Genomic DNA, 27,387 nt, shown 5'->3' with positions numbered 1-27,387 from the left:
ATATATAAAACTAATATCTAAAACCTTTTAAACTAATATCTATTCGATTAATACTTTCTTCTATATCAGAACTATCTTTTGTATATTTTGAGTACCTTTTTAATAAGAAAGATAATCTTTTATATAACATTGAAAAGTAATACAAAGTATTCTATAATTCAAACTAGCTTTTCTAATAATTATACCTTTTGCTATAGCATTAAGTGTCATAGCAATATCATCTTTAATATAACCATTACTCATAATATAATTAACAATATATCAAATTTTTGAATCAATTAATTCAATAGTTATTAAATCATTAAAGATTGAAAAGAGATGATTGATTAGAGCAATGAGATTTATAAGGTGGCCGAAAAGTGGGGTACTGAACTTAGATGATGGGATGGGATGGGGAGTGAGTGGGATATTTTGTGAATGGGAGGGAGGAGGAAGAGGGGAGGGAGTTTCTGAGAGATGGGGATAGAGGAGGGGAGATTGCAGGATTGGAGATGGAGAGAGATGAGATGTTAAGTGGAGGTGGTGTGCAAGGAGGATGTAGAGGGTTATGGAGAGATGGGCGCGAGACATCGAAGTTCCTGTGTTACCTAAGAGGGATTTGGTTCAGCTATTCTCTCCCATGTGGTTGGCATATCAGTAACAAGGGAAATGTTTCCAATGCAATACTCAATTAAATTGTCAGACTAACTTTTCGCTAATGTATCAAAAGCTAGCTAACTAATCTCCAATATACGACGAAGTGTTTCCAGAAATACAGTCTTATATGCCAATTTCACCAAACGCCATCCATCCATTCCAATTTCTATGACATGTCAAAACTCAATTACTCGCCTTAACGCCCTCATCTGTCTGCCAGGATCTCCCCAACAACCCGCCACCTCCCCTTCCGGCCTTTTGATCCTCTCTTGAAATTCGCATAACCAATTCCCCAAAAAGTCCATTCGCCCACCCAAACCAAGCTCTTGTCCAATCATTTACATTCCATGAATTGACGCTCTCATGAATTACACCCGTTCCGCCGGTACTATCCAATACCATCATTACCTGTTCTACTACTTCTTTCTCCACATCTTCTATTCCTTTGCCCGATCTCGACGCTGTTTCCATGGCAGTGAGGGCGCGTACAATAGCTGCCATGGGCCAACTCTTGCCAGGACCAAGATGAGGACCACCTATTGCGGCAATGGAGGGCCCTTGCATGAAATAGGGATTCTCCTGACTTAGGACAAAATTTCGAGTATTATTATAGATTTTTGCATGATCAACTTTTGTTTTTTTACCACCTTGCTCTCCGTCACTTTCAAATAGTTCAGGGAGAGGAAATGAAGAGTTTTCGTAGTCCCAAAGAGGAATAGCTAATAGAGAAGGGACATTGGCATCATCCATTAAATTATGGCCGCCAAAGCCGTCGATTTCATAGGCATAAATATCGCCGAATTTCCAATGATGAGTTATGGCATCGCGATTTATAGCTTTCCTTATTCCGAAAGCTTGCTCCCGCATGGAGGTGGTAAGTTTGGCGGCCTTCTCGCCGGACAATTGTTCCATAATAATAGATGCCTCTTCTAGGTATTTAGCCCACATCATGTTTGCGGGCACCAATAATTGATAGATACATGCGTCATCGGAAGGACGGAATGCACTTCTTACCATCCCGTTCTCTTTGGTAGGATTACCTAGACCGTCATTTGTCAGAGTTTCGCTGCCGCGGTTTGTCCAACCTGTAAATGTCCATGCGGATTTTTGAACTTTGCCGTCAGAGGAATACGTTCCTAGTCTCATTGCACCAGCGGCATCTACAGCTGCTTGAACAGCATCGATCCAGGAATATTTTTGAAAGAATGATAAATCGTTTGTGCGCTGATAATAGGCCGATGAGACTTGGAGAAAGGAGGCCAGGGAATCGAGTTCCCACTTACAGTCGAAAACTTTTTGGGGATCATAAGGTGGCATGGGATGGTTCTGATGATACGCTCCATTGGTTTGGAGCTGGAGTCCTGATTCCGGTGGAGGTTGGAAACTATGACAGTATGGTGATATGATGATATATCGTGCGTGTAAGTTGATAAGACCACGCCATAGGCTTGCAAGAGAATCTCGATTATCAGAAGCTTCGAGTAATGGGAGATAGGAATAGATTTGGGATGCAGAATCCCTCAACCACATAGCATCAATATCGCCAGTGATGACAAATGTTAGTTCTTCGTCTGTCGCTGTTTCGTTTTGTGTTACTGGATCAATCTTGTTTGCATACCCTCGCCATTTGATTGTAGTGTCCAATGTATTCGGATAACTATTTTCAAAAAGTCGGAAGAGATCAGGGTCCTTGATAATCGATTTCATTTGCTCGATGAGCTTTTCTAACGAAGGGAGATTGAATGTCCGGCATTCCTGTGAAGGGCGAGAGTAGGGGAATTTCCGATAGCCTTCCGATAATGGCTCTTGTTTCTTCCCCTGAATTTGTGCATAAGATGGACATGTAACCGCTGGAACAATTGGCGCTGGTGTTGAGGTTGAATCAGAATGAGGTTTGGTATCTATACCAGTATCAGGTTGTTTTTCAGCTGGATGTTGTTCATCTGGCTTCTTGTCTTCGTTCTCCTTCAGTGAAGGCTCTTCAACTGTTGGTGGTGTTTTGACCTCATCATTCGAACCTGATGATGGAACCAGAGAACTGGGGTCTGCAGATATGTTTGAGTCGGAATTCGGGTTGGGTTGTGTTCCATGAATGACTGAATCATTTGGTTCAGGGCGTGGCCACGTGACATAATTAGTTTGGGTGTACAAAATGTATGCAATTGTTGCGCTGAAAATGATGGCGACAAACACAACACGACGAGCCTGTAAGCGCATCATGATGACGGTGTTTTTGATAGAGATATTATGGATATGTAATATTTAATATTCGGTATTCAAACGTCGACTTTCGACATCAAACACATTGTTTGATGGTCGATAACAAAGGCCACGATTAACAACTGAGTAGAAGCTTGTCCAAAATAAGCATTCAGGTGACTGAAGAAGAAACTCCCTTTTTCCCTTCCTTCCGCCGCTATGTTGAATTGAGAAAGAGCCAAGATGAAAAAGATCGAATGAGAGATTCTGAAATGTGTTATATAACCTTATGCTTGGCGGTGGAATCCAAGGAACCGTTCCCCCCGCAGTACCAAAATACGAGCAAACCAAACGAAGAGCTGTTTTAGGGTATTTTCCGGTATTCTAAGGTTCCCCATTGTGTTTGGCCTGTACCTACTGGTAAATAGTATTGTCGTTTCAGACTGGCCGACTGCTCCTGAATAGCTTCAAAGAATAAACTTGGAATGAAAAGAGAAAGAAAGAAAGGAGAAGAATCAACAACAACATTAGTGCAATAATTGATTTTCCGATTTGACGGGTGTGTGGTATTATCCTGGGGGCGGTGTGGGTTTAGAGAATTTGCCTTCGAAGTGGCAAAGTGTATCATGTGACAGACCTTGAATCGTTGATATATGTTCAGCTCACTAACTGCTGGATTGATCTTCATTTGTTTCCATTATACATTCAAAAAGATATACAACAATAGAATACGTGCCCTGCACACCGAGTCTGAAACTTAGGGATGTGTATCGTTTGCTTCAATTACCTACTTCTCAAACGTATACATTGACATACACACATCATCCCACCAAACACAACAGTGACAGGACAGGATCCATGCACAAACGGCATCAACTCAAAAATGAGCTCTTCCTCATGGACTAGAAGTCGTACTTTCAAATAAGCAACGATCGTTGGTTCCCAAATTGTGGCTTGGCAGTCGTGTGGTAGCAATAATGGTAGGCAAGTGTCAAATTATCACTAGCATACAGAAGCCCTAGAAGACCAATCACAAATAGTCCGCATTTGTTCATCACCTCTTCACACTCTATTACCTTTCTGATTTTTGTCGTGTTTAGCTGTAGTATACTGTCTGTTAAGTCCTCGAGGAAAGACCTCACTATATTGGCCATTTGATGACAAGTCTGCCATCCCAAACGAGTCGTCACCCCAAACAAAGCTCTTCTGTCTACCATCTCCAACCCTACCTCCAGTTTAATAGTTTGCATAGCAAGAAATCCTGTGTAGCCTAAACAGGACATTTTGGTTAAAAAAGTTTCGACAGCAAGGTTCTTGTCCATGATATATGACGTGTCTGGAACGATCCGAAATGCATTCTCTGTCCAAACACACTGTTTTTGTTACACAAGCAACGGACAAAAAGACATCCCACCAAATCTGTTCCGCCTCAACTTAGAGGAGCTCGCAGAGTGTGTCGAAACGTTTCTACTTTTGAGGGCTCAGATATTTCATCGCTTGAATCAAACCCACTTGCGAAGTGCCACCCTCCCGGGTGGTGAAGTACATCGCTAATTTCATCTCTGATAAACGTCAACGAGTTTCAAGACTTTGAACTCATCATGCCCATCTTCGATTTTCGAAATATGGGACTAAAGTTAAGACCAGCCAATTTTTCCATTTGTTTAGAATCCAGTCATCGGTCGATATTGGTGGCTCTTTTTCTCGACACGTCCCTTCACTTTACATATTCTTTGGGCCCTTCGTTCGATTAACAGCGCCGCTCTTTGTATTCCCTGCCATTCGCGACACGCATGACCCATATCCCAATGAGAATGCGATAAATAAAAAGATCGACCATTTTTTGCAATCTTGCAAGTTTCTATATGTATATAGTCTTGACGAAACCAACAGTTTTATGAAAAGATTGATGGCAGGGAGCGGGGTCGGCACTTGCGAAATGTTCATGTCAAGGCGACATAGTACATGACCAACAAGTGTTCAATGCCAAGCACTTATGCTTTTAGAGCTGTGCGAACCCGAAGCCAGATAGATGCACACACACCACAAAATAGCAAACTACACGAGGACCAACCTGAATTTCACTCAACGGCGAAGTTGCATTTTCTATGACAGCGCTAATACTCAAATTCGGGTGGAGTATGAAATAAAATTGTGGATTTAAGCATGTCGGACTCTGTCATGCGGTTTGTCCTGTTCATAGCGTGCCAGGTATAACTTTAAACATTAGTAGATTAGCATGCTTTATCAGAAAGGTGTAAATTGCATACGCCTAAGGATTAGGAGTGCGACCTATACAGAACAATGTTTGTGATATTACCAGTATATCCTCTTTCGAACTTGAGTCTAGCTTCTATATTTTTTTCCATTCAAATTTGACGATGATATAATCGTACATTTTCACATCCAAAGTTGGAGAACCTTGGTCCCTTGTACAGATATGAGATGTAGTTATTTCGAGGTGCTAAATCGGGGATTCGAGGGATCTTAGCCGATCAACTTTTGGTAATCATTGCAAGTGCTTTGACGATCTCTCATGAGAACATGAAGGAATTGAGCCGAAATATGACATTGAGATGGGTTGCGTAAGCATACAAGTAAGTATCTGCATCGGTCATGTAAAAATGACAAAATTTGTAGATTCTTCAGTAATGATCATAGTCTCGCGCTTGTCGCGGGGCGTAAATCACCCAATCTCGATCGGAGTCGATTCAGACGATTTTTCTGTTTAGCTGTTACAAATTGACGGTCTCGAGAATATTTCAAAAAAGGCATTCATTATATGCTGATGTGTCGTGTCTGGCAGATCCACTCGTTTCAACCCACTGCTAGGTAGGGGTCGATTGCAAGTGACACTTTCACTTGTATACGGTCATGCGTAGCATCGCGATAAAACACTTTTATTGTTACTATTAGAATAGATTTAAGAGGTATCTATTGTGAGCCGGAGCTGAGAACGGATCCTAAGCTTATCTTTGTTTATCCTCGCAGTGTTGTATTTTTAGTGATGAACGTCGAGCTCGTAGACGTTCAGTGGCAGAATTGTCATCTAGAGCCGGTACAGCAGGGGTCCGTTCTCAGGTTTTGAACCGGCCGCTACAGTACAATGATTGATGCATAGGCCAAGATAAAAAGGGCTTCTTACGACGCATGCACTAAGATATAATAGCACATAGAAACTTTTAGGAGAACGTCCCACCAGTGCTACGAGAGGTTGTGAACAGCGTCTTCGCGAGTTTCCGTATTGCGAAGAGGGTCAATAGGGGTGCGAAACGCGACGGGAACGCTCCAGTTACTTTCAACAGAATTACGCATAATGTTTTATCGCGTCTTCAGCTTCTCTTGTTCGTTGTAAAACCTCCCGATTTCCCTGTGTAGTACGTGCAATAATTAGTGCACGGCAATACCATTCAATAATCAAATTTCTGATATAACCAAAATCCACGCCTTCCTCTTTTCATTCGCTTCAATTTTTCTAATCTCTCACCAATAACAATCCTCATCACGTTTCATGAACTGCCTTGAATCTTAGAATGAGTAATGGAAACAAGAATAACCATGTACCCATCCTCTCAAATCGCATTTCCATACTGTGTAAACCTGGCTGGAGCCCATTCCCTTTCAGATCAAGTCTCTCTCGCTAATGCGGGAACATCAGGAACTTGAGCAACGGTCGGAAGAAGACAACTATCCATCTTGCGAAATCCGCCGATAGGTGACGCACACCCATTCTCCCACTTGAGTAATCAAACCACCTGAAGGCTCAAAAGAGAACGGTCTAGGCTGAGCTAGCTGAGTTCATCCAGTATTCCCACATTGCGAGCTTCACTCGGACATATCTCCGGGGCTTTGAGCCAACCATAAAGGCGAATTGGATGTAGACGAAACAATTTTACTAGCGACTAGGGTGGCATTGCCTTTCTTTGAAAGCTATGTTTTATCTCATTCCCTTTGTTTCCGTTTGCGCTTCTGGCCTTTTTTCTCGCGCGATAACATCGAAATGATCGATCATGCTGATGTGATTCGGGTAGAACTAGTACAAACTCGTACTAGTAGAGCTTTAGTGTAACTCCGATACAAGTAGAGCTCTCACTTCATAGCCGTTTCCTAACTTTAGTGATTTAGAAACAGCTTGCATGCCTTCCTATTACAGACCTTATGCTTCCTCTGGTACCTTGTGAAGAGTCATGATCTTGACTGATAAGTAAGTTCATGCAGCATGCCCAAATCTTAACGCTTGCTTTTCCGCGGGAGTTGCGTTTCCTTTCTACATTACAATATCTTTTCTAATAATGGTACTTGAGCTTCTACGGCCCGAGCTTAGGGACGTTGTAACACGGTGCGAATCTATATACTCTTTGCTTGCCCCTTCAAAATCGAAAGCGTTTTGTAATTGATGGTTGGTTGCCAGTTGTAATATCTGGCCGAGGGAGCCTAGGTAAGAATGCATACTTTGGGATAAGAATTATCTAAAGGCTTTGGATTCTTCCCACATAGGTTCTACAGCTGCCTGTTATCTTCATGAAATTCTGGTTCTAGAAGCTTCGAGAGAGTTCTATCAAGAGATATTAGTAATAACTGCTATTGAATATTGTATTGAACTCGTTCTGTTTATGAGATTTTGTATTGCGGATTATAAAACGCATGTTGAATTTGAGAATTCCCTTCAGGCACAGGGGCTGGGCTATTTTTGACGTCTTGGTGTTTTCTATTCGGAGACATTACTAACTAACAAACATCAGGTGGGTAGGTACCTAATGATATTGTGAAGTAGAAAAAACATCCACCGAAAACTCGACTGAAACAACCCCGGCAGTTTTCTTGCTCTTTATCTAGAACTAAACTCAATTAATAAGCTTTCAAAGAAAAATATACGGATTCATGTATAAAAAAATATTTCACAGCTAGACCGGCTGACTCTTCGTCGATTTAACGTTCGCATATTGAGTGCGCTTAGTAATGCGGTAGAAATCCGCCCGGGCCAATCAAGACTAGGAGGACCTTTTCCTCCGATGAGAATACCGATTATGTAATCAAAATGTGACCGTGCGCAGATTCTAGAGCCATTCTCGCCGACAAATCAGATCTAAGAACCAGGGGTCGCTTCGGAGGCATCTGCCTCCTCCGAATGCGATCAGATCAGATGTGATCACTTCATCCTTGCTTCTTTCACTGAGAGATCAACAGATAATGAATATCGAGCGCAGCGAGGACTGGGGCGAAGTCACCATACAGAAAATGTATAACATATTAAGAAGAGCACATCCCTGACAGCGTCAATTGCAACGACTCCTCAGAGCCATGAAGCCTTTCGATATCGAGATCGTCTCATTATTGTATGTCACTGCTATCGAAGAAAGATGGTGAAAGGTACGATGTAGACTTGACTGGTTACTGGGATGCTACAACTCCAGAGCTTGTTCCGAGTGGTGAGTTCGTGAGTAACAGACAATGATGAGACGGTTTAGATTTCGGTATTCGCCAATCGGGTTTCGGGATCTCTATGGCGCTGTGGTATATACGCATGGAAGGATGGATGTAGTGATGAAAAGGAACAAGCCAGGGAGAACTCCAACGATAGATGTTGGATGTTAGATGTTGGATGTTAGATGTTGGATGTTGGATGAAAGAGGGGCGATGATGAAATCAAAAATGGACAGGGCTAGATGGGGAGTCTGGAGTAGTACCGACTATTGATATGATAGGAAAAGAAGAAGGAAGACGAAGGAAGATGCGATAATTGATAAAAGAGATGGGATTTTGAAAAAGTTAAATCAATTGCCATGTTTTTCTTTTTCCTTGTTTTCCTTAAAGAGGTTAATTGTGAGTGGTCAATTGTCGCTAAGGCTGATTGATAGGTCGGATAGCGGATAGCTTGAAAGAATAATGAGGGGGTGGCGATATATCTTTTTATCTCCCTCTCCCTCTTTCACTCTTTCTCTCCGGAGATTCTGTTCAACGTATGTCTAGTACATGCAACTTCACATTCGATCGAGTATTAAATAGTTGTCATAATTAATATAATGGAGAGAATATATTGAAAGCAAATTGTCTCTTTGAACTATCTATTCAACTTTCCCATCTAGAGGCGAGTGTTTGTATGAATAACCTTACTTGTGCATGGTATCGTTTCGGACTCATCTCCTTGACCAATGTGCATGCCAGAACCATTTCCTGCTTATCATCCTAAAGACATTCTTCCATCATGTCGGAGCGAACCTCCTTAAAAATGGGATCAAAAAAACAAAGCATATCACATGTGTTTATAAAATATTTCTAGAATGGGACAATGAAAATCCAAGACAAGGTTAGTCAGACGAAGTTTGCAAGCAGAGATTGGATATCGCAACCAACGGAGGCTTCGGTATACGAGTTTTCATTATCTGGCCTGCATAAAGGAAACCTTTGAAATTTTTCTGTCAGATTCGCACATCTTCTTCCAATTTGGCTTCTTCGATGCTTGTAAACGCGGGGATAGCTAGTAGAAGCTTGGTTTTTTTCTTCTGATCTTTTCCCTTTTTTTCCCTTTCAAAACCGGTTCATGCAATGATGATAGATAAGAGAGAGGGACAAGTAATATAGGAAGTTTACCATCCCCTTTGTCTATGGCATTTGTTAATCTGCATCGATTCAGCTAGAGTGTTATCAGGAATCGAACGCTTCTCGGTTCTTATTGGATTCGATGGTCTGATGTCATTGTGCGCTGTTGCTTGCAGGGTGAAGACGGGGCTGGATATAATTATCTCGATGTCTCGCCCTGGAATTGTTTGATTGCTAACCTACTGTCAAGTTGACTTCTTTCTCGATATTGATCGAGATATACGATATAATATTAGTTCAAGCTACAGGGAAGAAAAGTTTTAATAATTAACATACTATATACTTTGTTTTAATATTGTTCTAGAAGTTCACACAGCATAATTTTCCCTCAAACTTTATTACCTGTCATCAGATTAACTCACCAGATCCAAGTCCCATGCTGCCGCCTGCTTATTGGCGTTTCAATTAAAGCTTCAAAGCTATCACCCAACTACTGGTATTCGCTTGCCCCGACTTTACCTGATAGGCCAGTCACCTCGACCGTCATCCGGAACTCGAATACATTCTGACAGCAGGACTAATACCTGTACACGACCTTGTTATCCAATTGATCCTAGTCAGCCAGGATCGAATATCTCAACATATCCGTAAATCCGTGGCGATGTACCGAGCAAAGTTCCAGCAACCTCACCCGGGCCAACTCAACTTCGATGAGTTCGTCGCTGAAGATATGCAGAAGATTCAAAGCAACAATATCACTTCCAACCTATTCGTTACTCCAAGAACAGAAAAAGCACAAGCAGATTGGAATGAACTCATAATAAATGGAAATGACCAGGTAAGATAAACCCGAAATGGCTTCAATCTCTCATTGGTGGACGATTGAAGCCGAAAGATGCAAGATTTTGAGTTCTTATAGGCCTTTATGGATTTGAATATTGCAGAAGATGATTCATTCTCGACGATGTTCGATGACGTTATACAAATACCAAACACAGCTTTCAATATGAACACAAATGAGGAACAACAGGATGGGATTGGCTGGAGTCCAAATACCACAGCAAATTCGATCAACCCATTTACCAATCCGTTCACAAATATCTCTGAAAGTTCATTGAACGTCGGAAATTCCCACCTTCCTACTTCTCAGACAAAAATTAGTTCTAAAAGTCCGACGGAAATCGCTCCACTTGAAATTGAAGTTGCGACCAATCCGCCAAACAATAATTTGGCCATTCTCAAACCCTCTAAGAAACGAGTCTTGAGTCCTCTTGCCCATTTGGAAGACACGCAATCTCTCACTACCAACTCCAATTCTATCCCAACCACATCACTTCCTCCAAAAAAGAAACGTCGTCCCCGCGCAAGAAAGATTCTCACCCCTGCGGAGATTCTTCGGGCTCGCGAAAGATACCTCGAGAAAAACCGACGCGCCGCACGGAAATGTCGACTCAAGAAGAAAGCTGAAATAAACGCCGATCAGGAAAAATATGACCTTTGTGTTGCCGAAATGAATGCTACCAAAACTAAGTTGTTGGAAAGTCGGAGGGAACTGCTGAATTTGATTGAAATTTGTAAGGGAATGGTAAGGGAGGGATGCGGTGATGCGGCCATTAGGAAATTTGTGGCGAATTGGGAGAGAAGGGAAGAGGCTTATAGGGGAATGCTTGAGAGTGCGGATGTGGGGGTTGAGGCTTGGAAATTAATCGAGAAGTGTAGGAGTGCAAGATTAGGAGAAGGAGCTTTAGGGGATGCCATGGATCTGGAAGGAGACCCGGAAGGGTTCATGTGTGGTGCGAATCTTTGGGAGGCGGGAAATGTTTGTGATGTTGGAAACGAAGCGAATGTCGAAGAGGCAGATTGCGATATGGATCCGGGAAGTATAGGATGTGATGAGCTGGCTTCAGTTGATTCTCTTCAATCTTCGCCTCTAATACAGCAAACACAATTGTGCGAACAACAAATAAATTCGCAACAGCAGCGACCGCCAGATTTAAGGTGGCATGAAGTGATTACTTCCTTGCAACAAAGCTATGCCCTAGATCCTATCACAGCTGTTCCAAACCACAATGAGAACGGGAAGTTTCTTTTTCAAAAGCTCTTGGATCAGATTACTAAATCAAAGAGTACTCCTGTACCTATGGATACTCTAAACTCACCCTTGTTCCAACAGCAAGAACCAAATATTGTTTCTATAGAAGATTCATCCACATCTACACCAATCGATCTCGCCTCTACATCACCTCTGAATCACCCAGCTCAAGTCCAAAGTCTGCCACGACCGCAAGTCCCCGATTTACAACAACAATCAAACTGCTACTTGGCAACATCAAGAACACGTCACCAAAGTCTCGACAGTGGCTATGGATCCTTTTCCTCCGCATCATCTTCTCAGAAAAACTCAGCACCCCCTTCTCAAACCTCAAATATCAGTGCAAATTGCTGGTTTCCAGATTTAGCTCCTACATGCATTGGTAGTGTTGATATTGCTGATTTCCAATCACCGCTACTTTCCGATCAGGTAACTGACACGTGTCTGGATATTATACCTGAGACCCAAATGGGAATCGCAGACGGAGAGAATTCTCTACCTTTAAACTCGACCGCGAACTTAGTTCTAAATTAACTTTGAAGAATGGAATACAAGTCTGGAAATGACTGTGGATTCGAGTTTTTTTCTCCATCAAAAATCTTTTTGTATTTGAGTACCCAAAATTGCGCATGTGAATACTAGTGCGCGTATGCATGCTTGTAGATAAGATATATTAGCTAGATATATTAGCTTGCGATACCCCGTGGTGTCAGATAGAGTAGTTAATGAAGTGATTGTTTCGTCACATCCTATAATTATAGCCTTGTGTAATTTCTCACAGAAATATGATCTAAATAATGATGAGAACGAATAAGCGTCTAGTTACAGCACATTAGGCCGTTTTAGGAATAGGTTAGCCATGAGAGCTAACTCGGCATTTTATGATACTTTCCCGGGCGTAATACAAAACAATGAGGTCATACCGCTAGGATGTTAATCATCCATACAAATAAGGTAAATGACGTATCTTCCTCCCATCGTTACCTCGTTAGACGATTCAACTCCCCACAGTTGAAATAAATCTCAAGATCTCAAACTACTTAAATTACATCTCATCATCTCATCACCTCTCTGTCTACAAATGACCTCACACATCCTCCCCATCCCCACAATCAGTATATCACTCACATACTCACAGACACTACTATATTAATAAGCTAATATAACAAAACACTAACACTTTCATACATAAATCCTCACTTCTCATAAATAATAAATAACATGATTTATCATCGAATAAACCATATCATCGAGTAAACCACTTTCACCTCAATTCACACTTTCAAACTCATATTATTCAACAACAACTAAATTAATTAATTGAAACTATAAAGATTTTAATAATTTAGAATCTATTCAATCATTTTGATAAATCCTTATATTATACTCAATCTTTCCACACTTACTACAGCATCAATTAAAAAATACTTCTCTATTAGAATTCTTCTCTTTTTGATATTTATTATATTGAATTTGAATATTAATTTCTTATCAAAATAATATATTAAAAGCCTTTTATCTAATAAGTATTCCTCCTTAATATAATTGAGTTTTTTTTGTATATTAATATTTACTTAATGCTTTATTTGCTATTTGAAGTATACGAATCTCTATATTCAAAAGTATATTTTCATAAGCTAATCTTTTTATACCCTTAATTAAAATTAATATAGTTTCGAATATAGGTATAAAAAAGCTTAATTAATAACAAGTTATTTGAGATTTTATTAAAGTTGATTATGAAAGAGCTTCAAATGAATTATAAGAGGTTTAAGAGATTTATAAATCTTAATTAAAAAAGGGAGAAATAGATATATAAATTCGAATATCTAGTTTCAAAAGTACAGTTTTAAGATCGAAAGGTATTAAATTTGTTCTTTGAAATTTTGATTTTATATTTTGAAAAGTAATTGATTCTTTATATATAATTTTAAAAGCTATAAAGAATTTAATCTTTAAAATATAATTGATATATATCTTAATAAATCCATTAATTTAATTATTATATAAATGTTTCAGATTATTAAAATAATTAATATCAAATAATTGAATTAAATGATTTAAATATAATAATAAACTTAAATATATAATATTGTTCTTTTTATAATATACTTGAAAAGCTATTAATTTATAATTTTTATATCTATTTAGTATTAACATTCGATATTTACTCTTTTTTCGATTCTTAATATATTTATTGAAATATTTCAATCATTCTAAACCCATCTTATTATTTGTTCATTTATTAGATATAAATTTAATAATCTATTCTATAGAAAGATCGATTTTGATATATTAATTAAAGAGATAAATCTATTCCTGAATTACTAAAAATAAGGAAATAGTTTTACTCTTTTTATTCCTACAAATTATTGTTATAGTTTATTCTCGATTATTTAATTATATTAATTTACTTCTATTACATCTTTTAGTATTAATTATAATTATTTTAGAGTATATTATACTTATCATAAAGTTTGTTTTATCAAAGTTATAGAAATCATTATTCAAAATGTTATATTTCATTTATATATTTATAACTAATTGAAATTATTCTTTAATAAGCTTAGAATCTTTACAAAAAGCTTTTTGAAAGTTATAAACATAATTAAAACATATTTTTAATTTGATTCAATACTTTACAAATCAATATGCCTAGAACTTCCTAATACACTTTGTACCCTTCAATTCAAGAATATGATTTGCTATATCTTTTATTCCCTTGAATTTAAATGGAAAACCTTTTGAATTTATATCAAGAATATATTAAATAATAATCTTTTCTTTTAATTCTATAAGTTTATATTGATTCGCTTGAATTTCGATATATAGAATTAAATTATTCATTTTATAAATGAGGATTGTACAAGGAATATTATATAGCTAGAAAGCCTTTCGAAAACTCAGTTTTTTATCGTTTTCGATAGCTTTGATAGTTAAAAGCAAATATGCTTCTTTATTATTAGATTGTATAATAAATGATTGATAAATCGCGTGTTAAAGTTGATCGTGTTTATTGAAATGAAAGTAGTTCATTTGATGATATAGTTCACTCGATGATAAATCACATTATACAGCCTAATTAAATATGTTATAAATGTAATACGCCAACCCGTAGCGCCGCAGCTTACCTAAGAAGCATATATAAATAGTATAGTCTCTATAGAGAAGAATAAGTCAGCTTTTACAACCACTTTATATTTGCCTCATAATAAATCTTAATTGATAGATTATAAAGCCTAAGTGAACAAATTAATATAAGATATTATATGGTTTATAAGACTACATTCTATTTTAACAAAAGTCAGATTTTTTCACTAAACGATATTATCCTATGAATCAATTACTACGATACTCAAATGCTCAAACACTACAACACTCAAGCTTATCACTCTCATCTCCTTGAAAAGAAACTAAAGCATTCGAATTCTTCCAAACCCAACACAATATGACTAAACCATTTAAATCAGAAATACAGCAATTCTCTTACCCTACCCTACCCAAGATTCCCTAACACCGACCTACGTATCCCCAACCCATAATCAAACCCCGCCCCGGAAAAAAGTGGGGCCAGCTCCTTGACGAGAACAAAAAAACAGACCATTCAAGCTCGCTCGCTCGCTCGCTATAGGAGAACCGAACTGAGAGACTTGCTTGGCGTTACTCTTTGAGGAGAGACAAATGTGTTTCTTGATGAGTTATTTTTATGGGTTTTTATGGGGATGGGAGGATGTGCGAGGTTATTTGTGAGTGTGTATGTAGATAAAAAGGTGATGTAATCATTATTAATTATTGTTATTTACTAACGTGATTGTTACGACGGATAACAAGAACTACAGGATTAGCATCACGTGACCATAAAAGCCGACAATCGAAATCGACTTTCGACTTTCGACTTTCGAAACTCGACCATCGGCTTTCGACAATCGACTCAAGAGTTAACAGAGCAGGAAGGTCTATATAAGGGAACAGGATTTCATTACAATGTAGAGCTTCGTGCTCAAGAACAATCATTAGTTTCATTACTATAGTTACGAGAATTGCAACCAGTTACAACCTTATTGAATTCCTACTTGAAGTCTAGTCTAAACCACCTCGAGAGATCTCTAGACACTTCCACGTGACCCTAGAGGCAGCTCCCGTAACAGTGATTTATCATCGAGTGGACTATATCATTAAGTAAATCATTTTTATTTTAATAAATACAACTAACTTTAACATGTAATTTATCAATCATTTATTATATAATCTAATAATAAAGAAGCATACTTGCTTTTAATTATTAAAGCTATTAAAAATAATAAAAAACTAAGTTTTCAAAAAGCCTCCCAATTATATAATATCCCTTATACAATTCTTATTTATAAAATAGATAATTTAACTTTATATATCGAAATTCAAGCGAATCAATATAAACTTATAGAATTAAAAAAGGAGATTATTATTCAATATATTCTTAATATAGATTTAAAAGGTTTTCCATTTAAATTCAAGGGAATAGAAGATATAGCGAATTATATTTTCAAATTAAAGAATGTAAAGTATATTAGAAAGCTTTAAGCATATTGAGTTATAAAGTATCGAATTAAATTAAAGATATGTTTTAGTTATGTTTATAACTTTTAAAAAGTTTTTTACAAAGATTCTAAGTTTATTAAAGAATAATTTCAATTAATTACAAATATATAAGTAAAATATAATATTTTGAATAATGATTTCTATAACTTTAATGAAACAGACTTTATAATAAATATAATATATTCTGAAATGGTTACAATTAGTACTAAGAGATATAGCAAAAGTAAATCAATATAATTAAACAATCGAGAATAGATTACAATAATAATTTATAGGAATAAAAAGGGTGAAACTATTCCCTCATTTTTAATGGTTTAGGGACAGATTCATCTCTTCAATTGATACATCAAAACCAATCTTCCTGTAGAATAAGCTATTAAATCTATATCTAATAGATGGACAAATAATAAAACGGGTTTAGAATGATTGAAATACTTCAATAAGTATATTAAGAATTGAAGAAAGGATAAATATTGAATGTTAATGCTAAATAGATATGAAAATTATGAATCAATAGCTTTTTAAGTATATTACAAAAAGAACAATATTATATATTTAAGTTTATTATTATATTCAAATCATTTAACTCAGCCACTTAATATTAACTATTTTAATAATCTGAAACATTTATATAATAATCAAATTAATGAATTTATTAAAGTATATATCAATTATATTTCAAAAATTGAATTCTTTATAGCTTTTAAAACTACATATAAAAAATCAATTACCTTTCAAAATATGAAATCAAAGTTTTAAAAAACAGATTTAATACCTTTCAATCTTAAAACTATACTTTCAAAACTGAATATTCAAATTCACACATTTATTTCCCTCTTTTTCAATCAAGATTTATAAATCTCTCAAATCCCTTATAATCCATTTGAAGCTTTTTTATAATCAACTTTAATAAAATCTCGAATAACTTATTATCAATCAAGCTTCCTTATACCTATATTCAAAACTATATTAACTTTAATTAAAAGTATAAAGAAATTAGCTTATAAAAATACACTTTTAAATATAAAAATTTATATACTTCAAACAACAAATAAGATATTAAGTAAATATCGATATATAAAAAAAACTCAATTATATTAAAAAGGAGTACTTATTAAATAAAAAGCTTTTAATATATTATCTTAATAAAAAGTTAATATTCAGATTCAATATAATAAGTATTAAAAAGAAAGGAATCTTAATAGAAAAGTATCTTCTAATCAATATTATAATAAGTATAAAAAGATTGAGCATAATATAAGGATTTATTAAAATGACTTAATAGATTCTAGATTATTAGAATCTTTATAATTTCAATTAATTGATTTAGTTGTTGTTGAATAATATAAGTTTGAAAGTATAAATTGAGGTGAAAGTGATTCACTCGATGATATAGTCCACTCGATGATAAATCACGTTAGTCTATTCTAATATTTTCTTATGTATAAAAAGAAAATCCTTTAATAGTTTAGAACATGGTCTTATAAACGAGTATGAATAATAACCAAATATTCTTTTATGAACCAATTAATACGATAGTAAAAATTGTGAGATTTTATCAGGCGGAGTTGGATTTTTGGAGATCGCTTGTATATATTCTTCCTTTCAAGTTTATGGGAATGTGAGATCTAATTACTGATCGGAGTGTACTGTACTGTGGGTATGAAAATACTTCTAGTATCGTATAATTTGATTTAGGAGACTGCAAGAAGGAAAGTTCAACCAGGACGGATGGATTGAGTCTTGAGGAAAGAAGGTAAAACTTCTCGCTTCGCAGGAAAGAGAATGTGATTAGTTGCTTGTAGTTTTCGAGTTGTTTATATACTTCAAGTTGTTGATCGATATGGTTACATCGATTTCTAAGAACAGTATTCATTTAACATAGTATGTATACTCGAACAAGCGTAGTACTACAAGCACTTTCTTATCTTATATGCCTCTCAGACTCGTTGGGTTTAATTGATAAATCTGGAGATAGTAGTATCCTCAGTTTAGACTGCTTTTCATTCAAGATCATGGCGAGATCTCGAAATTGTCGCGTGGAAAAGTGTTTTGTTGGCAGCTGAAGTCAAAACTAGTCACCCCTGGTTTCTGAAGAGTGGCATCTGCATCTCCTGGAGATATCAAACTGGGCTGATTAATTCGTGAAGTTCTAGATACACTCTCATACAAAGCGGTAATCCGGATTGATAGAAAAGTTCGAATAAAAAATCTGAAGACGATGGACTGTCTAAAGTGAATTGAATATTTGAAGTCATGTGAACATTATGAATGAGTCACTTACATGTGTCAGAAGTTCTAGAATGGTTTCAATGATCGTAGGACCACGATCCGGAATTCTAGTCCTGCGCCACAATATCCACAACTTGAGGGTCACAAGTGCGTACTCGGGAACCTCTTCAAAGGACAATATATCATAGTGTATACTTGCAAAGTTATTTCTGCGATTTTGTATCTTCATATGGCTTTTTCAATATTGCCTTTGATTCATTTATTTTCACTATCTACACACTCAAAAGCGTCATCACTCCCAACTTATTAAGCACAATTAAAGACAATCTTCCTTCCACGAAAGACATAAACACCAAAACCGGGATCAAAATTGGGATCAAAATAGGGAAAGGAACAGAACCCTAAGAATAACCCCGAGAAATTAATCCCCATGGTAAGAACCACGTTCTTTGAGATTTAAGTAGCATCTTTTAGGGCATTGTTCTGACTCTACTGAAGAAGTGCTCTTCACAAGTCACACCTCTTCCATCCTTCACCAATAATTCTCTCAACAAATCAGAACTCTCCTGTCCTACTGGCGTAACAGTATATTATGGACATGTAGATTAGACCAACTTCAAAACATATTTATGAAATCCATGTACTGTGTGTTATAAAGCGAGTCGAAAAAAGTTTGCCAGCACTTCATTTTGAAACTTCGAAAAGTAGAGTGAAAATTTACTTCAGTTTTTGAGTGATCCGGATTAGGAGAAAAATCCTATTCATATATTCTGGATGTTTGTAAGAATCTAGTTGTTGATTTTGAGAGTCCTGATATGCTTTTTTATTTTGGTATTGTGTCATCGAGCAATGTCATATTGACAGGAAGGAAATTTGTAGCTTTCTTTAGGATAGAGTCAGCATAAATCTTGAATCAAATTCGATATGGATATGATGAATTTTGCGCAAACGGAGCAAGCACCCAGCTGAGCTGCGGCGTGCTGTTTAAGTATACAGGTCGTGATATGGAAATAAACGAGTTGGCGTCACTGAGCGAGTGTCTTTGATAAACCACGGCGTGTCGCAACTCTTCCTTCCTGGCTCTGGAGATCATTACCATGCTGCATCCCAATTTTGCAGATCAATTAAGTGGACGCAATGATGTAGAGAGGGGCTTGGACACTCCGACGCAGTGAAAAACTATTATATATCATTGCATTGTGCAGCGTGCAAACCTATTGAACAGAGAGCGGTGTCAATTTGGGTTGTGTCAAAAAGGAATGTATTTCTAGTCTATCTTTGCAGTCTAGTTGAGAACAATGGTGACCAAGTTAGCAAAGGCATAGAATATACATTGAATTATTATCACGATGAGAAATTAATTGGTTGAATGTAGAGTATAATTCATGGTATTATACCACAGAGGATAGCTATGTTATTTAGTTACTTTGATTCCTGGCAATGAAGGCATATTTGGGACTGAAGTCAAACCACTTGCCACGATTAGTTTCGGAGTTTTAAAGGTTTGTTGCTGCTGCCCGTTGCCTTAATCGCTGGCCAAGACAGTCTAATAACCATCCTTTTTGGAAACCGATCTCTATGACTATGAAACCACAACACTTTTATTGAAGAACATCATCTCACTACAAAATCCTTCACGTTGCAGAACAAATAATGATGTAGTATTACAATAGTATCATTATGTTCGAGTATGTAGAGAAGAGAGACAGTTTTAAGTGTGCGCGTGGAAAAGAACCTGCGGGGAAGAATCATCTCTTCGATCCAGAATCCAACCTGTTGGCTCTACAAGAATGCCTCCGTCTGTTCACCACACCAATCCACAAATTTGGCTGATATACCCGATTCTCCAGTAATCGAACACTCGATACCACCGGGAAGACTGCCAAACCTTCCCCAAGGATATATATAAGCACCACTCTTCTCAGGTGTTATCTCAGGGGCAATAGCTGCCCAGAGCTCCGTATACGCCCCATAAACTGGAGGATATACTATGAATTTATCCTGCAATCGCATATTTGTCAGTATGTACATGAAAAACCATATAGAAGTTCCTTTACTCACACTTATCTTGCTGGCGAGACCAGTCCAATGACGTTGTAGTTCCGTGCGCAGATTACCTGAGTTGAAAGCCGTGTGTACAACGCCTGTTTGCGGAGTAGTCTTGGCACATTCTCGAGCCAGAAAGACGTTACCAACTTTTGCCTGGCTATAGTTGGCTGATACGCCAACATCCTTAAGACTACCATCATTATTGATAAGTATTCCTGTTGGTGGAGAGTCGACATGGATGGCAATAGAAGCAGCCCATGCGACGCGCACGCTACCTGTTTGAGAGGGGGCCACAGCATTTGCAAGGAGAGGAAGGAGTAGTTGGTAGAGGAGGTAGTGACCTAGGCAGTTTGTCGCTACCTGCAACTCGTATCTTTGTGCACTTGTGCTCCTTTAGGAGGATACATAACCTAAAAGCTCACAAACGTACGACAAAACAAGTTGCTTGTGTGTGTAAAGTATGTATGGAGGTTCAGGAAAAGAAGTACATACACCGGCATTGTTGACGGGGACGTCAAGACGTTGTTGCTGGGAAGTAAAATGCTTGACCGCGGGCTTGATCGTGGATAGATCAGCCGGGTCAATTTGCAGAAACTGAATGCTACCGCTACTCTTAGGAGACGCTTCTTTAATTATCGATATGGCATTTTGGGGCTATAGATTCCGAGCGGCCTGCAATCCAAACAGTTGCGTTGTGGGCATAAAGAATTTTACACAATTGAGAACCGACGCCTGCATAACCACCTGTCACGAGAAAAATCTAAATAAACAATCGCGCGCGTTAGAAGGGCATTCAAGACGGATACAGGAAAGAGAAGGCTCTACATACTCGGCCTGTTTGATCGGGACTATTCTTCTCCGTGAGCGACGCCGATGGAATGAAATAGAACTGGCTGAAAATATTGCCCATAATGTTAGTAGAATAACGGGAATTGAGAAAATGCTTATCAGGTTCAAGGCGTTACGAGAAGCTTTTCATTAGAACTAGTTGATGGAGTTCATCTCTATACTTCTACTTTTGCATTCGCCCGCGAGCCCATTAGTTTATGCAGTAGGTATATTGTATTGCTATCGACATGGTTCAACGAAAACCCCTGACTTCCTTGGCACGCGCCATGTTCAAGCCTCGGACCCAGCTCGGGCTTCCACATTTCATGTCCATATTAAATGCTTGTGGACAGCGTTCTGATTGGTTCTAGACAAAGCAATGAAGGTTTAAGGCTGAACACGCATACATGCATAGGGTCCACCAGTGGGTGTACAGACTGATGGGACACTCCAAAAATGGATTTGTAGATATCTCTTGATATATTCAATTTTATATTTTAAGAATTATTACAAACGTTTATTCGAGATGAAACAATCAATGTATAAATCCTAATATCAAACAATTGAAGATTGAATTTGTCAGTTTTTTTGAAAGTTGGGAAGTGTCCCGTCAATCTATGCACCCACTAGTGGTCTAAATGAAGTCTGCTAAAGTTCTGTCCATAGCACTTCCATATGACTGCGCAAAGTCATGCTCTCCGCGGCTAAGCATTGCGCGACCTATTGATATATGTAGCTTCGAATAAATTATACCCTCCTAAAACATCCAAAGCTCACTCCCAGCATCATTCTATGCCAGCTGTTCGCCAACTACACGAGCAAACACACCGGCAACACAATAAGGTTATCAACCAACATCGTAGCTATTTCCCCCTTTCCCTTGATACTAGTAGTTTTGATAAAGAAACGCCAAATCTGTATCTGTGCATACAAAATATCATCACATCATTACTCGGTAGATCTGGAAGAGTGTGTCAAATTCGTATGTTGGTAACGACTACCACCCTGATAAGATTAGCCACCAATCAATCAACCCCACCTCCAATCCCCCACACATACGACGCGAAATGCACTGGCCCCCAAAAACAAACGCCGCACACATACATGCATAAATCCCTACTCAGTAGTTTCTCGTTCGTTTCCCTAATGCAATACTTTCAATTAAGAAACAAGGATAGAGGGTGAGATTTTGGACTCCCGCTCCAATGGCAGTGAAGTAACTTATTCTAACCAGGGCCTGTCTGGTGCTATAGGGATTGAAGCAAACGCGCTATCTGTCGACTATGTAAGCGAATCTCACCTCATCCACTTACTTATGTGCGTCCGATCAAAAGCCTGGTGGGCTTGCGGGCTTGCAGCTATGTGATGTAAAAGAGTGGTAGGGTCATCGAATAAGCCTTCGTATATATCGTAGATGAAGCACTGAAACTTAGCTTCTCCATATTTTCTAATCAACGGGGAGGTGGTGGATACTCGGGCTTTCTGCAACAATAGATATGCTTATTAGTAAGCCATAATATGAGCCCTTCTGTTCATCAGCGTTCGTTCTGACAGGTTGCAATTCATTAGTGACGCAGCTCGGCGGTCTCGGTAGTCACTCAGAGTTCAATGCCGATGGAACCCCTCAGAATCCTAAGGCTGCTATTGACCTCGCTAAGGTATGTGAAACTCGCTATCTAGACAAGCTACATGTTACAAGACAACTAAATGTACTTGGACAGACAATATACGCGCTTGAGCTACTTACATGGCCGGCGGTGGATTGACTAAAATCAGCGTTCTTCTGACGTACAAACGTATTTTTAGCACTCCAAGATTCCAGATAGTGACCTGGATTATGATCGGAGTCAACGTCGCCTGGATCTTAACATTTACGTTTGCGCTCATGTGTATGTCTTCTTCTTGGCAACGGTTTTTGTATTATACTCAGTTAACATAATAGCCTCGTGCTTGCCAATTGCGGGGCCATGGACGGGGACAGATTATAAATGTGTCAATCAAGAGGTCCTCTTCACCGTCGCTTTGACGACAGATGTTGCCACAGACTGTAAGTCATACTGTGTCTCAACCGAACAAAAAACTTACTCGTGTGCTAGTTCTGGTACTATTCTTACCGGCATATGAAGTTAAGAAGTTACAAATTGCCTCTTTCACGAAAGATCCTAATCATAAGCATCTTTTGTCTGGGTGGATTGGTTAGCATCGTCGGCGTTGTTCGAATTTATTTTTTGACCACAATCTATGCCTTCCTATATTCCAGTCATACCCAGCCGGACGTCACATATATGTTGTTTCGTAAAATGAAGCCAAATCGAGGCCAGATTACAGAAAGTTAACATGTTAATTGGGGCTCTATGGGCCAACCTACTACTAGACCATCATTGAAACCAATGTCGGTGTCTTAAGCGCGTGTCTTCCCACACCCCGTCCAATCCTGGAGCGTATCACATACAGCCGCCAATTTTCCCAACTTACCCATCTTTTCTCCTCATCGAGCAGTAAGACGGGTGATATGGGTGATATCCATCTTGGTTCCGTCGAAGACTTATATTTGAGTAAGACACCCAATGAAAGGGTCTGCTCCGTGTAAATTGTCATTTTGTTGTTTGCAGGTTTTGTTTGTGTAGAGGAGTTGAACTTATGTTTCTTATATTTTGATATAACAAGTGATCTCTAGTAGATTCAAAACAATCAAGCTATGTGTTCTGAATATCGCAGATCTCAGTGGTTATAAGCTGCTTGCCAGGCAAACAAAGGGCAAAATTGATATAATTCACAACAAATCTTGTTATTTCTAATTGTAATACATAAATAACTATATTAAAAGAGTTCAATCATACCCTGGACATTTTCTTGATTTAAATATGAAAAGTTCAGGTTTTAATAAACAAAATAGTTATCTCTATGTGTCTATTTGAACTCCGTATATTATATTCTATCAATTGGCTGCTCGCTATAAGTCAACTACCCCACTTTCCGACCACCCCCTGTTTCCGACCACCTAAAAAATTCATATTATCTACACTTAAAACTTTAATAACTCAATAACTATTGAACTTCAATGAAATCGCCTGTAGAATCACTTTCTATAGCACTAGAGCTATCATCTACCTCATCTTCACGATCTCCAGCTTCAATTTGTGTACGCCTTATAGCTCTAATCCCTGCGAACTTCGAATTTGGAGATACCACAACCTTTCGCCTTTTTCTAGGTAATGCTTCATCTAATTGATATTCTAGCTTTCTAATCTTATTCTCTGCCTCTAAGAGTTCATAATCCTTAGCATCGAATCCTTTTATAATCTTGCGAAATAGTAATCTTCGTGTTGGCAAATCGATCTCCTTCTCTTGAATCATTATATCTCTATATTTTCTGATATCGGCTCCTTTTTGAGGGGTTTTCCATTGAATAAACGATGAATATATATTCCATTGAAGAATAGGATCATCATCAGATTCAGGATTAAGTGATAAAACCTCTCTATTGCTATTTTCAAGCAAAAGTCGACTCATAAGAGGTTTAGCCATATTTTTGGGCCAAAGACCACTAGCTTGCCACCCAGACTTGATATTTTGAATAGTTAAACCTTCTATTCTAGCCTTCTGATAGCAAGAAAGGAAATTGCGCTTTCCAATTGGTGAGGAATCGGATAATAGACTTAATTTATTAAGTTCGATTCGATATGCACTTTTTAGGGGTGAGAACACAGATAAATCGAGTGGTTGTAGTACGTGTGACGTATGTGGTGGGAGAAATAAGAGATATATGTTGTTATTAAAGCATTCTAACATAAATGCTGTAGTTTCATGGCTTCCGTGTCCGTCCAAAATGAGGAGTCTTGAATTTTCCGGCTGAATAGGGGTAGTTTGAGGGATATAGATCTTTTTCAGCCATTCTAAAGCTGTAGCATCTGTAGTCCATCCATTTTCTGTAGCGGTAAAGTTCCAACCCTTGAATAGAGTCAAATCTGTTGGAAACCATTGTTGTTGAACTGATTTTCCCTTATATATTACAAGGGGAGTAATGCTTTTTCCATTGGCTGAAATGCATTCTATAAAAGAGGTCCAAATTCGAGATCCAGGTTGCTTTTTTTGAATAAATCTTCGATCAGTGCTTCCTACTACTAGTCCATTAAGACCCTGACCCTCCATTATACCTGCTTCATCCATATTCCATCTGTTGGCCGGCTTAATAGCCTTGATTTCAGGGATTGCGAGGTTCCGGAACCACTTCTTAATAATATCAGATGTAGCACCTGAAACTCGTGCAGAATCGATTTGATGTTGCTTCTTAGTTCCAATATTAGGATGCCTTCGAAAAAAGCTATGTATCCATTTCTTTCCAAGTGAGGGATCCTCCCCTCGTACAATAAGGAGGTGCTCTGCCATCTCTCTGATTTGACGATGTGTAGGGCTAGTACCAAGAGCTTCCTGTACTAATATCCATTCTGCTAGTCGATTCTCCTGAATTGGAGATAACTTTTGAAGTATTTGGGCGCCTTTTTGATGCGAAACTCCACCATATATTCGATCGTGAAGTGTGGTACGTGGAACACCATAATCCAAGCTAGCTCTTCGTATGCTTGCTCCATTTGTAATCGCTCTAAGAGCCTCTGCGATATCTTCTTCGGTATATCTATTCTTCATATCACAATTATAATAATATCAAAATTTCAAATCAATTGATTAAAGCATTGTTGAGTTATTCAAAGTATAAATTTTATAATTACTCAAAGCGGTGTGGTTTTTGAGGTGGTCGAAAAGAGGGGGTGGTCGGAAAGTGGGGTAGTTGACTTATTGAGTCATTTTTTGCATAAGCTTGCACGTCTTTTTTCCCCAGTTTCATCCACCAAGATATGAATAGGGCTGAAGAGAGCTAGGTAACGTAGATCCACCGCTAAATACGAGCCGCAATCCGCTGTGTCATCTTTCTGCTTGCTATCTGATTCCCGAAATAGACACAGAAGATCATGGATAGGCTTTCTAGATGCAGAGAATAGGTCCAATAACATTCTGGTCTCGTCAATACGACTCATTCTTGCTTCTAAAATTTGTGGAGAATCTCGTCCCGTTTTTCTTCGAACCAAAGAAGAGAAAAACAGGAAGTCCTAACTCAAGAGAAGAAAAGTTTGAAGGCTATTTAGTCAGATCTTCTTAATCATCAGACATATTTCTCCATTTTCAGTTGAGAATAGTTTGGACCCCATGATCTGGGGCCTAATGCTTCTTCTTGTCACCATGAAGAGTCACATTCTCAACAGATTGAAACAAATTTCAATAACATTCAAGCAAAAGCTATATTTGAAGGGTTCCTTCAAAAATTTCCATTTCGAGATCATCGGTGGGTAGTGTCAAAGGGCCATTGGTACTCATTAGGAACACATTTGCTATTCTCTCTAAGAGCTTAAATTCTCCGTGGGAGGAATCAAAACACCAGTTAAGATTCAATTGGCAAGACTAAGATCCACAACATCATTCTCATTTCTTTCCGAGGTTGAATAGATCAATCAATATTTTTCTATGCTAGGCAGAGTTATATTGCATGGACAATATCACGTGTATAACCAGTCGTGCATCATCGACCTAATGTCTCTCCCCATCTGTCGTGTCTGATCCTGATTTCGACATTCCGTGAAGGCTAAATCCCGTGGAGGAAGCTTTAAGAGAGAGAGAGCTCGTTTTTTGACGATTACAGAGCACGTGGAAGAAAATTTTATGAGGGGAAAGCAAATAAAGAGTAACATTCTATGTTTGCAAACAAGGTTTAAATTGACCCAATGCATCGCCAATCCGTAGGTATATACAGGAAAGTATCTAGCCGTCTTATGCATGCCACTATCCTAGGACTAATGTTTCTCTAATTATTTGTTTGTCCTCACTGCTACGAACAAATAAAATGGGAAGTGCATTCCAAACACCCGTTTGCTCTATTACTCTAGATGGCATAAGAAAGAACCCAATCCAGTTTTTTAGCATTATAAAACTCTACAATACCATGTCTCATATCTTAAAAGGAAAATTTTCGGAATTAAGTGAACTGAGAACAATCCACATATCATAGAAACGGTTCAGTCTTTGGTGAGCTCTTATTACTTGTACTCATTCTCCACCCAATTCCAAGTAAGTTCATTCGTCGCCCCTCGCTTCTCTTCTAAGCTTCAAGATAAGTAGAATTTATGGAAATCTAAGTTTCACTCCTGCTTTTCGAGCTACCTATGTTGAACTATCTTCAT

General features: G+C 38.0%; 5 protein-coding genes across 5 annotated transcripts; 2 read left to right on the top strand and 3 right to left on the bottom strand.

The window, feature by feature from the left end:
• Positions 1 to 819: 819 nt before the first annotated feature.
• Positions 820 to 2,856, bottom strand: EAF01_009214 (uncharacterized protein; the record flags this gene model as incomplete). The annotated part of the gene is made up of 1 exon (XM_038917470.1): positions 820 to 2,856. The coding sequence occupies one exon, from the start codon at positions 2,854 to 2,856 to the stop codon at positions 820 to 822; it is 2,037 nt and encodes a 678-aa protein (XP_038767075.1).
• A 7,180-nt stretch (positions 2,857 to 10,036) lies between these two features.
• Positions 10,037 to 12,001, top strand: EAF01_009213 (uncharacterized protein; the record flags this gene model as incomplete). The annotated part of the gene is made up of 2 exons (XM_038917469.1): positions 10,037 to 10,213; positions 10,295 to 12,001. The coding sequence occupies 2 exons, from the start codon at positions 10,037 to 10,039 to the stop codon at positions 11,999 to 12,001; spliced, it is 1,884 nt and encodes a 627-aa protein (XP_038767074.1).
• A 7,971-nt stretch (positions 12,002 to 19,972) lies between these two features.
• EAF01_009212 (uncharacterized protein) lies at positions 19,973 to 21,236 on the bottom strand (the record flags this gene model as incomplete). The annotated part of the gene is made up of 5 exons (XM_038917468.1): positions 19,973 to 20,278; positions 20,339 to 20,717; positions 20,757 to 20,980; positions 21,012 to 21,086; positions 21,156 to 21,236. The coding sequence occupies 5 exons, from the start codon at positions 21,234 to 21,236 to the stop codon at positions 20,060 to 20,062; spliced, it is 978 nt and encodes a 325-aa protein (XP_038767073.1). The 3' UTR covers positions 19,973 to 20,059.
• A 1,401-nt stretch (positions 21,237 to 22,637) lies between these two features.
• On the top strand, positions 22,638 to 23,541 carry EAF01_009211 (uncharacterized protein). Its single transcript, XM_038917467.1, has 5 exons — positions 22,638 to 22,660; positions 22,724 to 22,812; positions 22,876 to 23,043; positions 23,097 to 23,201; positions 23,251 to 23,541. Exons 3-5 carry the CDS (start codon positions 22,902 to 22,904, stop codon positions 23,352 to 23,354), a joined length of 351 nt encoding a protein of 116 aa, XP_038767072.1. The 5' UTR covers positions 22,638 to 22,660; positions 22,724 to 22,812; positions 22,876 to 22,901; the 3' UTR covers positions 23,355 to 23,541.
• Positions 23,542 to 24,202: 661 nt separating this feature from the next.
• Positions 24,203 to 25,801, bottom strand: EAF01_009210 (uncharacterized protein; the record flags this gene model as incomplete). Its single annotated transcript, XM_038917466.1, has 1 exon — positions 24,203 to 25,801. The coding sequence occupies one exon, from the start codon at positions 25,799 to 25,801 to the stop codon at positions 24,203 to 24,205; it is 1,599 nt and encodes a 532-aa protein (XP_038767071.1).
• Positions 25,802 to 27,387: the final 1,586 nt, after the last annotated feature.

Source organism: Botrytis porri (genome assembly GCF_014898465.1).
Source record: "Botrytis porri strain MUCL 3234 chromosome Unknown BPOR_013, whole genome shotgun sequence".
In the NCBI taxonomy this organism is placed as follows: domain Eukaryota; kingdom Fungi; phylum Ascomycota; class Leotiomycetes; order Helotiales; family Sclerotiniaceae; genus Botrytis; species Botrytis porri.
The sequence above is the reverse complement of the archived record's forward strand: the minus strand, read 5'-3'. Positions and strand labels throughout refer to the sequence as shown.